General features: G+C 44.4%; 1 protein-coding gene across 1 annotated transcript in view; it reads left to right on the top strand.

Moving 5' to 3' along the window:
• Positions 1–13,043, top strand: part of LOC137526221 (protein mono-ADP-ribosyltransferase PARP14-like) — a 138,059-nt gene extending 125,016 nt beyond the window's left edge. The window contains exons 19-22 of the mRNA XM_068247438.1: positions 3,105–3,233; positions 6,497–6,638; positions 10,191–10,241; positions 12,684–13,043. Of these exons, the coding sequence (XP_068103539.1) occupies positions 3,105–3,233; positions 6,497–6,638; positions 10,191–10,241; positions 12,684–12,982 (621 nt within the window). The 3' untranslated portion in view covers positions 12,983–13,043. The remainder of the gene's footprint in view (positions 1–3,104; positions 3,234–6,496; positions 6,639–10,190; positions 10,242–12,683) is intronic.
• Positions 13,044–13,600: the final 557 nt, after the last annotated feature.

Here is a 13,600-nt window from a genome sequence, read left to right as displayed (position 1 = left end):
CCCATAGACTTGCATGGCTGTGGCGTTATCCTGCAGAAAAACAGTGTAACACAATGTATGCCTGACGTGCAAGTGTGAAAGAGGCCAAACATTGCGCAGTGTATTGACCAATATGGAAGCCAAAGATGCTTTTGGCAATTTAATGTATTTCTGTAATAATTCAGTACAGTTAGGCACAGCATTTTTTAAACTGCTTCTGGGGCTCCCCTTAGCTTCCTTAATGGAACCCTTAGAGATTATTCTTGTTGGTCAGATTAGTGAGCATTTACTGTCCTTCATGAAGGTGGAGTTTGAGGTTAATGAAAGTTTTCAGACTTTTCTCACTTGTGTGGATAAAAGAAAACACATTGGCCCTTAAGCAATTCATTTTTTTTTCTCCTGAATTTTCTTCTTAGTAATATGTTCAAACTTTGTCAATAAAATGGCTTTTATCGTAGAATATTTCACGCCATTACATTCTTCCCTTTGCTCCCTTTGAAAAGACTCATTAAGTGGTTATACGGTTATTGTTAAAGAGAAACCGTGACCAAGAATTGAACTTCATCCCAATCAGTAGCTGATACCCCCTTTTACATGAGAAATCTATTCCTTTTCTCAAACGGATCATCAGGGGGCGCTGTATGACTGATATTGTAGTGAAACCCCTCCCATAGCTTGATGTCATAGGGATGGTCGGAAATGCCAATTTCCGATTCCGCGGTAAATCCGCATTCCGCCATTGCAAATTACCGATTCCGCTTTCCGCTACCAATTTCCGCATTTCAATGCGGAATTTCCGCCGGAAATCGCGGAAATTCTGCCCGGCTTTAACATCGATTTTCTCAAAAACTATAAGGTCTTTATGAATACTTTATTTTGCATCTTGTTCAGAAGCTTCTGTTTAATAAACCCTGAACATTTGGTGTTTCTAGGGCTTACGTGGGCTTTGCTATTAACCGCTAAAGTCGGCTGATTTTTACTGTAATGTAAAATTCAGAAAGTAGGCAGATGCAGATTTTCTGCATTTTACATTACAGTAAAAATCCGCCGGCTTTAGTGATTAATAGCAAAGCCCCCTTAAATCCTAGAAGCACCAAATTTTCAGGGTTTATTAAACTGAATCTTGTGAACAAGATGCAAAAAAAAAAGTTTTCAAAAAGGTCTTATAGTTTTTGAGAAAATTGATGTTAAAGTCGGGTGGAATTTCCGTGATTTCCGGCGGAAATTTCTGCGATTTCCGGCGGAAATCCGCCTACGGCACTTGCATTACAGATTTCCGCAATCCAATGTGGAAATGCAATTTCCGATCGGGATTTCGGAAATTGCATTTCCGCGGAATCCGAATGAGCATCCCTAGTCATGACCATGGTCCTAGCAGTTTCCTGTCTGTGAACCTTGTTGCATTGTGGGAAATAGCTGTTTGCAGCTGTTTCCAACTGCCAAAACAGCAAGCAGCAGCTACATCACCTGCCACCAGTAAAAATGTCACCATGAGATAAATGTCAGAATGTAAATCAGGGAAAGGAAAGATTTTACAATGGGCAAACACTGACTAAATCATTTATACATAATTACTGTAAAAATGAAGCACTTTTTTCATTACATTATTTTCACTGGAGTTCCTCTTCAAATATCCAGTTGTTGTTTCTTTTTTTTTTTCTATTATTCCATATTCAGAATATAATGTTTCATATTGCTCACCATTGCTTTAGAGTATACAGGCTTAGTTGCAAATGATTATTATTCTAGGCAACTGACATCTTTTCATGAATCTTGGTACCAACATTTTATTCATACTATTCTTCTCTTATTTCTCTCCCTTTTTTTATTTTTATGTTTCCTACAAGGCCTTTTTTACTATGTACACATACATTGTTCCTTACCTCCCTGTGTGATACTTATGCTACGTACACACTTGCGATAACGATCGTTCGCTAGGAACGATAATTGAAAGACGAACGATACGGCAACGATAGGAATGCAACGATAGGATGCAGCGATCATCATACACATTGTAACGATCGTTCTCACAGAAAAGAACGATCAGAAGGAAATGTTGCGTACATACTAATATAAAATAAAAAAAAAAAACACTGACATGGAGTTACAATAGATACAAATATAGGTTTGTGAACTTGAACACAAAGTTTAATTGAAATGAGCATTGTAACAATCTTTACGGCTGCACTACAAAGGAAGTACTGAAGCTGGGCAGAATCCAACGCAGGCGCATTGGCCCTTGTAACGATCGTTCTCGGCCGATGTCTGTACACACTATAGTTTTGTAACGATTGTCGGTAGATACGATCCGTCAGGTTGGATATTTCCGTCGTTCCGATGTCGTTCTTTTGTCGTTCGTGTTAATGATCGTTGGGTAAAGTTTTTTTTCCCGATTGTCGGCGGAACGATCGTTAATTAGCTGTTTCAAACTACCATAGTCGCCAGTGTGTACGCAGCATTAATCTCTATGATTGGCAGACCATAAGGTATCTGTGACAATCATATATAGCTACTAGCTGGGTGTGTTTGACTCTAGTCAGTCATGCTTGTATGATTCGTGACTGGATGATACATCACCACACTAGTGAATGTTAGACGAAGCAACTATAGCTATAAAATATATTCATGGTCAATATAACAACCTATATTACTTATGCTACTCTATATGGAGGTCCAAGACACTGGAATTACCTTTACAGCCCTAGATTTCTGTGAACTTTCTGTATCCTGATTCCATCTGTCATATGTATATCTGTACAAGTTTGATATGTTTCTGAAACTACTTTATCTTGTACTGTACTGAATTTTCAAAATAAAAATGTATTATGGAGAAGGGAAAAATGGCTTTTATGCCACTAGCAAGCAAGAAAATACTAAAAATAATTTGAATAGTACCTTTTCTACATTTTTTTTTTACTTAATTGTAAAATGTTGAAAAGTTAGTTTAGAGAGAAGATGAAAATGATCTCCTAGAAATTGTAATTGCATATGGGCCATGACAAGTCTTATGTTGTAGAATTCTCCTGGGCTGGAGACCAGTGGAGATGTCTCCAGAGACACATCTGCATGGAGTTCACACATTCTCGTATACAGATGTTCGTTCACCTCTTCCCCTTTCTATTCAGTATCTAGACAAAGAAGAGAGGAACTTTGGATTTCAGAGAATAGTGAAGCCTTCGCAGCCAATCACCACTGTATATTCTAACACAAAATACCTCATCACGGGACAGCCACAGGCATCAGTGCGTCCTCTGGTAAGGATCGCATCTTTTATTACAAATGTATCTAAGTCAGTTTGACAGTTTCATAAACTCACAGCGAATGAGAGTGTGTGTTTGTTTATGGTGACAGCTAATTACCTTTTTTTTTTAAAATTTCGGTAAATTATGGATTTAAACCTGTGTTGTGTAGGGTTTTTAATGAAAAAAAAATGGTACTGAGACTGTTGTATAAGAAGGGGAGAGCCTGGCTGGGCTTTAACGGTGACAGGAAATTTGGGCGCATGAGGCAGGTGGACAAAAAGGGCACCGCCATTGAGTCCCATATTAAATATCGTTTGACGGGCGCCGAGCAAGTAAAAAGAGCGCCCGTAATAATTTACGTTTTCAAACTGCATCTGTGATCATTTATGTTTCCCAACTTCACCGGCGACCAGTAACGTTTACACATAAAATAATGCTTATTTACAGTTTTGAGTTAAATCGTAATGTAATATTTAATCACTTTTCATAAATCATTATTTTCAACATATAAAGCCGTCAACAAATAAATCATAATATACTTTTTTTTTTTTTAATAACACTCTGTAAAACATTATTATCCACCAAATAAACTGCGCAACAGCAAAATCATAATATATCGATCTTCACACTTAATACTTATAAAACACTATTATCCATCTGATAAACCGAGCAATGGCTAAATCTGATGAATAATTTGTACACACACTTAAAATATCTATCGTATTTAACTAAAACGTTGTTTAAAATGTTCTCACTTACTCTTTGTAAAACATTATTATCCACATAATAAAGCGATCAGTAAGTACATTGTGATATATATTTTTACATTAACTATTTGTAAAACATTATTATTCACACAATAAAACAATCACTAAGGGGGGATTTAGGGTTAGGCACCACCAGTAGGGATGATCAGAAAGAGCAAATTCCGTTCCGCCAAAATTTGTGGATTCCACCAGCACTGAATTCCGTCGCTATGAAAATTTTTGCAAAATTCCGCCGAATTCCGGATTCCAGCGGAAAAATTTAAGTAATCGCAAATGTAACCTTGTTTATTCTATATGGTAGCCCATAGACCCTATTAACTGTTCCCTTAGTCCTTTTTCTCCTCCCTTCTCCTACCAATGGGAGGAGGGTCTCGTCTTCTAGGGAATTGTAGGATTTCAAAAGCCAGTTTACATACATTGGCCGGGAATCGAACCCAGGTCTAGTGCTCGGTAGGCTGCTATCCTAACCATTATACCACCAAGACAACACACTACAATGCTACATGCTGAAGCCAGCCTAGCATGTACCATTGTGATATAACCAAAAGAAAAATGAGCTTGCTTAGGGAATTGTAGGATTTCAAAAGCCAACTCACATTAGCCAGGAATAGAACCCAGGTCTAGTGCTCGGTAGGCTGCTATCCTAACCATTATACCACCAACACAACACACTACAATGCTACATACTGAAGCCAGCCTAGCATGTACCATTATGATATATCCAACAGAAAAATGAGCTTGCTTAGGTATTTATGGATGGCCATAGCCCCTTAAGAGAAAGTGTCATTAGGGCTTTGCTGTAACATAGATTGTAGTGTAACTATTTCAACTAATGTACCCTTCTTAAACTTAAAGATTGTATACAAATGTAAGCAGACTGCAGAGTGGCGCAGCGGAAGTGTGCTGGGCCCATAACCTAGAGGTTGATGGACCAAAACCAACCTCTGCTAGGCATGATTTCATTTTTGCGCCTTGCTTTATCGCATGAACAAAACAGTTTCAGCCCTGTAAGAGAAAGTTTAATAAGGGCCCTGCCGTAACATACATATTATGGTAGCTAAGACTACTCCTGGGCCTTTCTTGTAGTTGAAGAGATGAATGAACTGTGACACCACACTTAAAAAAAAAAAAACCGCAAACAGCGAAGCTTTCCCATATTGGAGCATTGGATTTGGTAAAGTCTTAAGCCAATGGCCTCGATTCATAAAGCATTCCCGCATTCGGAAATGCAAAAAAACGCTCACTTTACCGACCACACACCAAAATATGCATTCATAAAGGCTTTTTCCGCATGAAAAGCCGACATTTGCGAGCAGAGTGATCAATCACCGCCTTGCGCGGTGATTATCACAGCAACAGTAACAAATGTCAATTCATAAAGATTAGAGGTAGCGGTATGCGGACGGGTATTACCGCTACCTCTGATGTGGCGAGAAGCGTGTGGAATCCGTTGCAGTGAATGGGACAGACCTCCCAAGCAGCTGCAGAGAGAACACCGCACGGAGGGATTCCGCCTGCTTCCCCTGTTTCCGCACGTCTCCCGACAGCCTAACGCCTGCCTACAGCGGAGTATCTCCGCACGCCTGTCACAAGTAGCTAAATTTTTATGAATTACCACCCTGAAGGCGGAAATACCGACAGCGGTGTTTCCCCGCTCGACTTTCCCCGCTCGCAGGCAGTTTTATGAATCGAGGCCAATGTGTTGTAAGACACAAGTAAGCTTTAGGTTAGCAGGAATGGTTGCATGGCCACCTAGCTTCCCATCCTTCCCAGGCCAGCTAGGCTGGCTTCAGCCTGTAGTGTTGGTGGTATAGTGGTGAGCATAGCTGCCCTCCAAGCAGTTGACCTGGGTTCGATTCCTGGCCCACTCCGCCACCTGGGGGTCCAGGTGTTAGACCCCCTTGAAACATCTTTTCCATAACTTTTGTGGCCAGCATAATTTTTTCTAGTTTTCAAAGTTCGCCTCCCCATTAAAGTCTATTGCGGTTTGCGAAAGTTTGCGCGAACCAAACTTTCGTGGTAGGTTCGCGAACTGAAAATCGGAGGTTCGGGCCATCTCTACTTACTACCTATACTGGGGGCACCTATACCTGGATTCCTATCTAGAGGCACCTATACCTCAAGGAGAAGAAGCAGTCGCAAGGATAAAGACAGAAGCACACAGGATTTGGGGGTTTCAAACTACGTCGCTAGTAAATTGTTGAGGGGGGTTCCAGAGGTCTGTAGCTATGACAGTGCAACTTTGTATGTATTCATATTGCTGAATGTCTGTATTTTACTGAGTTTTGAATGTCTCATGTGTCTATGCCCCCGACTATTTGTATTGTACTACCTACAGTGCTACTGAAGATGTTGACGCCATATAAATTAATAATAGGTACATTTTCAAGCTATGTACATTTACATAAAAAAAATGTATCAACTCAGAATTATTTGCTTCTCATTGACTATCCCAGATTCCAATTCCTCAGCATCTATTAAACTACAAAAACAACTTTTCCTCTGTAGACTCTGAAGTTCCAGACCAGTCACCCCTCGGAGCTGTACCATTTCACTGAGGTGAAAGTAACAGAGAAAGATGTAGACATTTATCTAACTGCAGCGCGGGAGAGCCCAGCAGAGACAATCTGGGAAGCTGAAATATCCAGAGGTAACATTTATACTAATAATATAATCTGCATACAGCACACAATGTTTGACATTTTCCCATGTTGGGTTTTTAGGTACTCACAGTAAGTGGTTTTGGTGGCCTCAGGAGCTATACTTTTCACGCACAAATCCTGGGGGCCACCAGTCTCCCTTTAGCGGGCTTGGCTATAGGTGAAGAGCGTGGTGGAGATAAGGGCGTAGGTGCTGAAAGGAAACGGTGAATGCTAGTGAGCCTGACACTCCCACTCTAGGATACACTTGATATTACTCTCATGGAATGTTGTCAGTTGTGTGAACAGGCCATCAGATGCAATCAAAGGTAATACATATGATAAATACTATGGTATCTCACACATATGTAATGCAAATAACTTTAACCACTTGAGGATTGCAGTGTTAGGCCCAGTGCACACCGAGCGGTTTTTGATGCGATCCGCCGGCCTCATCCGCCTGCCAAACCACTCGGTTAATGTATTTCAGTGGGCTGGTGCACACCGGCGGTTTGAGGATTGTAGCAAAACGCAAACGTGCCTCCTGCTGCACGTTTGCGGTTTGCAGAAGCATTTCTGCCTCAATGTAAAGTATAGGAAAAACGCAAACCGCTTTGAAAAATGCTAGATCAGAGCGGTTTGCCAGAAGTTTTTGTTCAGTAACAGCTTTTACTGTAACAATTTGTGCAATCTGCTACCCAAAAACGCAGCCAAAACCGCTAGGCATGTTTAGAAATCCTCTCTAAACATGCCTAGAATCGCTCTGAAATCTGCTCCCAAAACCGCTAGCATTTTGCAGATCTGCTAGAGGTTTTGGTGTGCACTGGACTATAACCCCTCTAAAGACCAGGCCATTTTTCACTAAATGGGCCACTGCAGCTTTAAGGCCTCGCTGCAGGGCCGTACAAGTGATTTCCCCCCCCCCCCCTTTTTTTCTCGCCACAAAAAGAGCTTTCTGTTGGTGGGGTCTGATCGCTCCCCCAATGTTTTGTTTTTTTTAACAAATATTTATTTTTATAATAAATGTCCTATTTTTTTTATTTATTTTTTTATTGCTCCCTCCCTCCCCCCGCCAACCAATCTCTGTGATCATCTGTCATAGGCTTCGGCCTATGAGAGCCGATCACCCCTGAGCCTCTGGAGGGGACAGCCGTGTCACACAGCTGTCCCCAGTACAGCGCTACCTTAGATTGCAGCACTGTACGCAGTGAAAAAAGGGTTTTTTCGCCGTCTACCACTCTCCTACCGGCGATCACCAACCAAGCGGAGATACGCACGCATCAGCACACGTGATCTCCTGCAAAACATGCCACAGGACCTTACGCCGATTGACGTTAGGTAGTCCTGAGTTAATGAAGCTGCAGTTCACATATGTAAAGTGACATACAAGATAATATACTTCACAGGCTTTCACAATTTTACAATAAAAGCAAGACCTAAACTAAATACCTTTCCAAATTAGCTATCTCTAACTTACCTGGGCCTTCTTCCAGCCTGCAGAAGTCTATCTGGTCCCTTGCTGCAGTTCCGCACTCTAAGGTGCTGCTGCCCCCTCTGAAAACTCCCCAACCCCTGCTTTGTTTGCGGCCTAGTGCACATGCGCATGTGTGTGCCTCTCTGCATTGCATTTCCGCGGCCATGAGTGCTTGGGCAGTACACAAAGACAAACTGCACAAGAGTAGGACACACGGGTCCAGCCATGGCATGCAATCGGTAGGTGCAGTAAGCCTGCAACGACAGCTGTGGCTGGAGTACCGAGGGGCTGGCAGTGCGCTGGAGGGCAGCAGAACTACAATGAGAAACCATTTAGATTGCTATAGGCCGGAGGAAGCCCAGGTAAGTACTCATCCCTGGTACTCATTCTCATTCAGAAGTTGCCACAGTCCATTCAGTCTCAGAGACTTGAAGGTAACACTCCACCTGAGCTTTAATGCAGGACATTAAAAGGGATAGCAATTACCGTTAGTTATTTGAATAGAACGAGGTCCACAAGATAATTTGCTTACATCAAATCATGCATTTTATTAAAGAGACTCTGTATCAAAATTTTCAGCCTTATTTCTTCTATCCAATAAGTTCCTATACCTGTTCTAATGTGGTCTGGATTACTGCAGCCTTTTCTAGTTGCACTGTCTCTGTAATATATCTAATCTTTTCTTTGTCAAACTTTTTCGACCAAGAGAAGAATGGGCTGCCTCTGTTGTAATGAATACAAGTTATGCACGCCCCCTGTAGGCTCTGTGTGCTTTGTTTACTCCTCACTCTCTGCTCTCAGTTTCAGCTTGTGCAGTTTGTGAGGCTGAGGGGGGTAGGGAGCTGCCTGTCACATGCTGAGAAACTGTTACAATCCATCCCAGACTGGAGTGCAAATAATTCGCTATGTAATAAAAGGATATTGACTTTGCACGGTTTCTCGCAGGTTATATGCGATATGCAATTATCCTTCCCCTGTGTACATTGTTGGGGTATTCCCATTAAGGAAAAACAGATGGGCTAAAAAGTCCCCCGGTGTAGACACAAAATATTTAGGAATTAGGCTGTGTGTTTAGTAAATCTGCATTTTGTACAGTTCCATCATTAGGAAAAAATATGCCCCGGCCAATATACTACAAGACAAAGCTAGGGATATCACTATTCTTAAAGTGATCCTTAATATAAACGTCAGAATCCATATTGAATTATAATAGAGACAGCATGTGTATTGTTACTGATGGGAGGAGGAGCCCAAAAGTAATAAAATATTTCAAAACTTTAAAAAGGAGAGGTATGGTTGGCTTACCTCTCCTGAAGATCTCAAAAACAGCCAATATGACTCTATGTTGGTTTCAAAAGTTTATTGCGCACAGTAGGGACAGGCAATGCGTTTCGCGGTTATGTCCCACTTCCTCAGCTCAATTAGCAACCACCAAAAGTGTTCCTAATGGCAAACATAAATCATATAAATAATTGCATCCAGACGCCCATATTATTAACAAACAATCATTAACCCCTGAACTCATGACATTCACATCAAGCTGGAAAACTAGAAGCATTAAAAACAATGAGGTTGCAGGATTATGCGATTGAAGAAAAGGAACATTAGCGTCCAAAATGGATTGCATGCAATAGCATTGTGCACTAGACCCTTTCACCAGCGATGAGGTCTCCTCGTTATTGTAAAGGGTCCCTTCTCTACCTATACCCGTCAGCATAACAGGCAATGATTTCATACTCCTATGCCGGGATTCATGCAGAGGTCTGGCAGGTTCAACAATTGTAGGGAACTCACGCTGCACATAAACCAGTGTGAGATTGCACGGGAGCAGCAGACTGCACGAGCATGAATTGTTAGCAGGAGTGTTTATATACAGAGTCTCTATAAGCGTATACTCATATTCTGAGGGGTGGACTCTTCTATTCTCTTCTTCCAAACTACCAATGAGGGGACAGCAGGGGAAGCCACCTGTATCCCATTTCTTGCATAAAATAAGGTTTCTGAAAGGGATTTCAGTGTTGATTATGAACACGTTCCCTAAGGAAGTCTGTGCAGCTAACACATATTTTTCATCTTTATTATTTTCCAGGAGACATTCGAGACAATACAGCATGCAATACACAGGTACAGGTAGAAGACGGTAAGTGGAACTGTAACTTATAGAGTGTAAGCTTCTGTTTGCTGACGTATTTGTGCGGCTGGTGAGTTGGGTGCAGGATGAGCTGAATGACGGCTCTCCCTGCTGCCGCAAAACTCCCCGGCGCCGTTAACCACTTGAGAACCACAGGCTTACACCCCCCTAGTGACCAGGCTATTTATTTCTATTTAGGCCACTGTAGCTTTGAGGCCTCGCTGTAGGGTTGTACAACTGGGCACCAAATATTTATTTGCTTTTCTTTTAAATACATTTTGCTATTTTTATTTTTAATTTTTATTACACTCCCTCCCTCCCCCCGCCAGCCAATCAGCGCGATCAGCTGTCATAGGTATCAGTCTATGACAGCTGATCACTCTCCTGCCTCCCAGGGGGACAGTCGTGTCACACGGCTGTCCCCAGTACAGCACTGAGGTAGATCGCAGCGCTGTACAGTGTAAATAGACTGTGGTTTCGCCGTCCAACAGTCTCCTAGCAGCGATCACCTCTGGGAGACGGATGATGGAGCTGAGGTCCGTCATTCAAGCGCACACATCGGCACGCGATCTCCTGCTAAACATCGCCCCAGACGTCACACCAATTGGCATTAGGTGGTCCTGGGGCTGCCACCGCGTTCACGCCCATCGGCATGACGTGGTGGTTAGGTAGTTAAAGGGACTCCGAGCTCAAAATAAAAAACGAAATTAGTACTCACCTGGGGCTTTCTGCAGCCCAGTGTAGGTCGGGAGGTCCCACGACGGCGTCCTGGCTCTTCTCCTAGGCACCGCTGCGAAATGGCTGCCCGGCGGCAGCCCGGGGACACCGGGCCAAAGTCGGGCTCCTTCTTCCGCAAATGTCACGGCTGACGTCACCACGCCGGCCGCCTCGTATCATCACGGCGGCCGGCGTGACAGTACGGCGTATGCGCGATTAAAGCGTGCATGTGCCGTACTGTCACGCCGGCCGCCGTGATGACGTCAGCCGTGACATATGCAGAAGAAGGAGCCCGACTTTCGGCCCGGTGGCGCCGGGCTGCCGCCAGGCAGCAATTTCGGAGTGGGGCCTAGGAGAAGAGCCAGGACACCGTCGTGGGACCTCCTGACCTACACTGGGCTGCAGAAAGCCCCAGGTGAGTACTAATTTAATTTTTAATTTGAGCTCGGAGTCCCTTTAAATAGTATTCCCCTTCCCAGTTGTCACAACTTGGAGGGAGATGTAATTCAAGGTCCAGCGATCGCTGCAGCCCTGAATTACTCTTATGTGCCCTGCGCAGCATAACATTGCTGCTATGGGGGGCCTGGTTTTGGCGCCCAGTGCTGACTCTGCTGAGTGCCTCCATGTACATCTCGCTTCAAACTCCCTTTAAAGGTAGCCCGAGATGGGCTCATGAAATATATAACAACAACAAAAAATTGGCTACCTGAACCAGGGAGGGGGATCCAATTGGGGCTGAGCGGATCAGGTAGCCTGCATAACCACCACTCCCGTAGGCCGCACTGGCACACTTTTACTTTTGTGAACCACGCTGTCACAGAGACTGTGTGTGTCTCTCGCAGCGTGCAGAGAGGCGGGGGAGTGGGTGGGGGTGCGGCCAGGGAGAGAGAGCTGCCCAATGGCAGCTCAGGAAATCCTGCAGGAACACCCCTGGCGGGTGGACAAATATTATTGCCAGGCCATAGCGTGGCGGTGGGTGGGCAGAGAGCGGCGGTGGGGGGACACAGAGTAATGTCATGAGGCAGAGAACATGCCTCTGTATCTCATCTGCCCTCCAAGAAAACACCTAGGGTGCCCGTGTTGTCCTTATGCAACCCTCCAATCAGCAGCAGTGACCCCCTCAACCACTGGCGTACCAATAGGCCCTGCAGCCCCTGCGCCTGCGGGGGGGGGGGTGGCCCGGCCCCCTCCCTGGGGCCCGCTCGGGGCCATTTTGTGGGGGCTGGAGGGGTGGCAGCATGAGGGGTAAGCCTTGGCCACAGTCGGCGGGGAGAGGGGAAGTTCCCCCCCTCTCCTTCACCTCGGGGCTCTCCCCTCTGCGCTCCCCTCCAGCTAAGTTACAGTGTGTGCAGCGGGCAGATACATACCTTCCTTGCGTTCCACCACATAATCTTCACTCTGGCGTCTGACATCACTTCCGGAAGTGACAATAGACGCTAAAACGAGGAGTATGCGGTGGAACGCACGGAAGGTATGTATCTGCCCGCTGCAACCCTCCAGCCCCCACAAAACGGCCCCGAACGGGCCCCAGGAAGAGGGGGGGGCCCGCTCTGAAATTCTCCAGGGGGGCCCGGTGGGGCCTAGTTACGCCCTCAACGTTTCGTACACCACACTGTATAAAAGGCAAGCATGATAAATTAGTATTTTATAGAAGGCAACAAGCAAGGCTAGACAAGACAACCAACAAGGTCTACTTTATGGGTTGATGCCGTGTTTAAACTGTTGTCCTTTCAGGTGGGAGAATCTTTGTACGGAGGAATCACAGAGCTCTGTGTGAGCGGATTGGACTCCTCGATCCTATTCTGCTGTCTCTACGTGACGAGATGGTCATTAACCAGCATGAGGAGGAGGAGATTAGACTCAAGGTAACCAGTATACAGAAGAACACTCTCCTCCTCCAGAAGGTCGCGGAGAAAGGTGCTGAGGAACAATTTTATGGAATTCTTCAGAAAAATGATCCGTTTCTTGTTCAAGACTTGACGGGTTCCACGGCTGCAAGTTCCAGCATTGCTATTAAGGAGGAACCATGTTGACACATAGAAGAGTGAGATAATTATTTAGGACACCCATTTTACCTCAATTATCCTGGTTCCAGCATCAGAAACACTTCTTTCTTATATTGCTGTTCTGGGTCGGATTTACCATAAGGCAGTGTAGGCATGTGCCTACAGGCGCCTGATAAGGGAAAGATGGCTCATTCCCTTCATTAAGTGCCTCTCTCCTTCCTTCCATGTGCAAAGTCATGTTGGGACTGTAAATGAGAGATTACTCACCCAGCTATTTACTGACGAGATCTCCCTTCAGTCGGTTGCACCCTACTTAATACTGAGAGTACCTCTGGCAACATAATGCTAAGGGGCCCCTGTAGCTACCTATGACAGGCAAGGGCAATTAGGGAGAACTGACAACTGGGACAGTCAGCACAATAGTGGTGCAGTTTTGCAGGGTTTTGTGGGTCCATGGAGGGGGAAGTCTATGGTGTTAGGACATGTGTGCCTATTGGCTCCTGTGAGGTAAATCCGGGCCTGTTGCTGTTTATTAAATCTGCCCTCTCAATGAGGTTTAGCCTAGGCTATGATGTCATGCAGCCTTCTCCGCCCCCTACCCCTGAGCACTCTGGGAGACCAAGTTTTCTTTCCGTTCACTACATA

The sequence above is a fragment of the Hyperolius riggenbachi genome, chromosome 7 (assembly GCF_040937935.1).
Source record: "Hyperolius riggenbachi isolate aHypRig1 chromosome 7, aHypRig1.pri, whole genome shotgun sequence".
Taxonomy (NCBI): Eukaryota; Metazoa; Chordata; class Amphibia; order Anura; family Hyperoliidae; genus Hyperolius; species Hyperolius riggenbachi.
The sequence above is the reverse complement of the archived record's forward strand: the minus strand, read 5'-3'. Positions and strand labels throughout refer to the sequence as shown.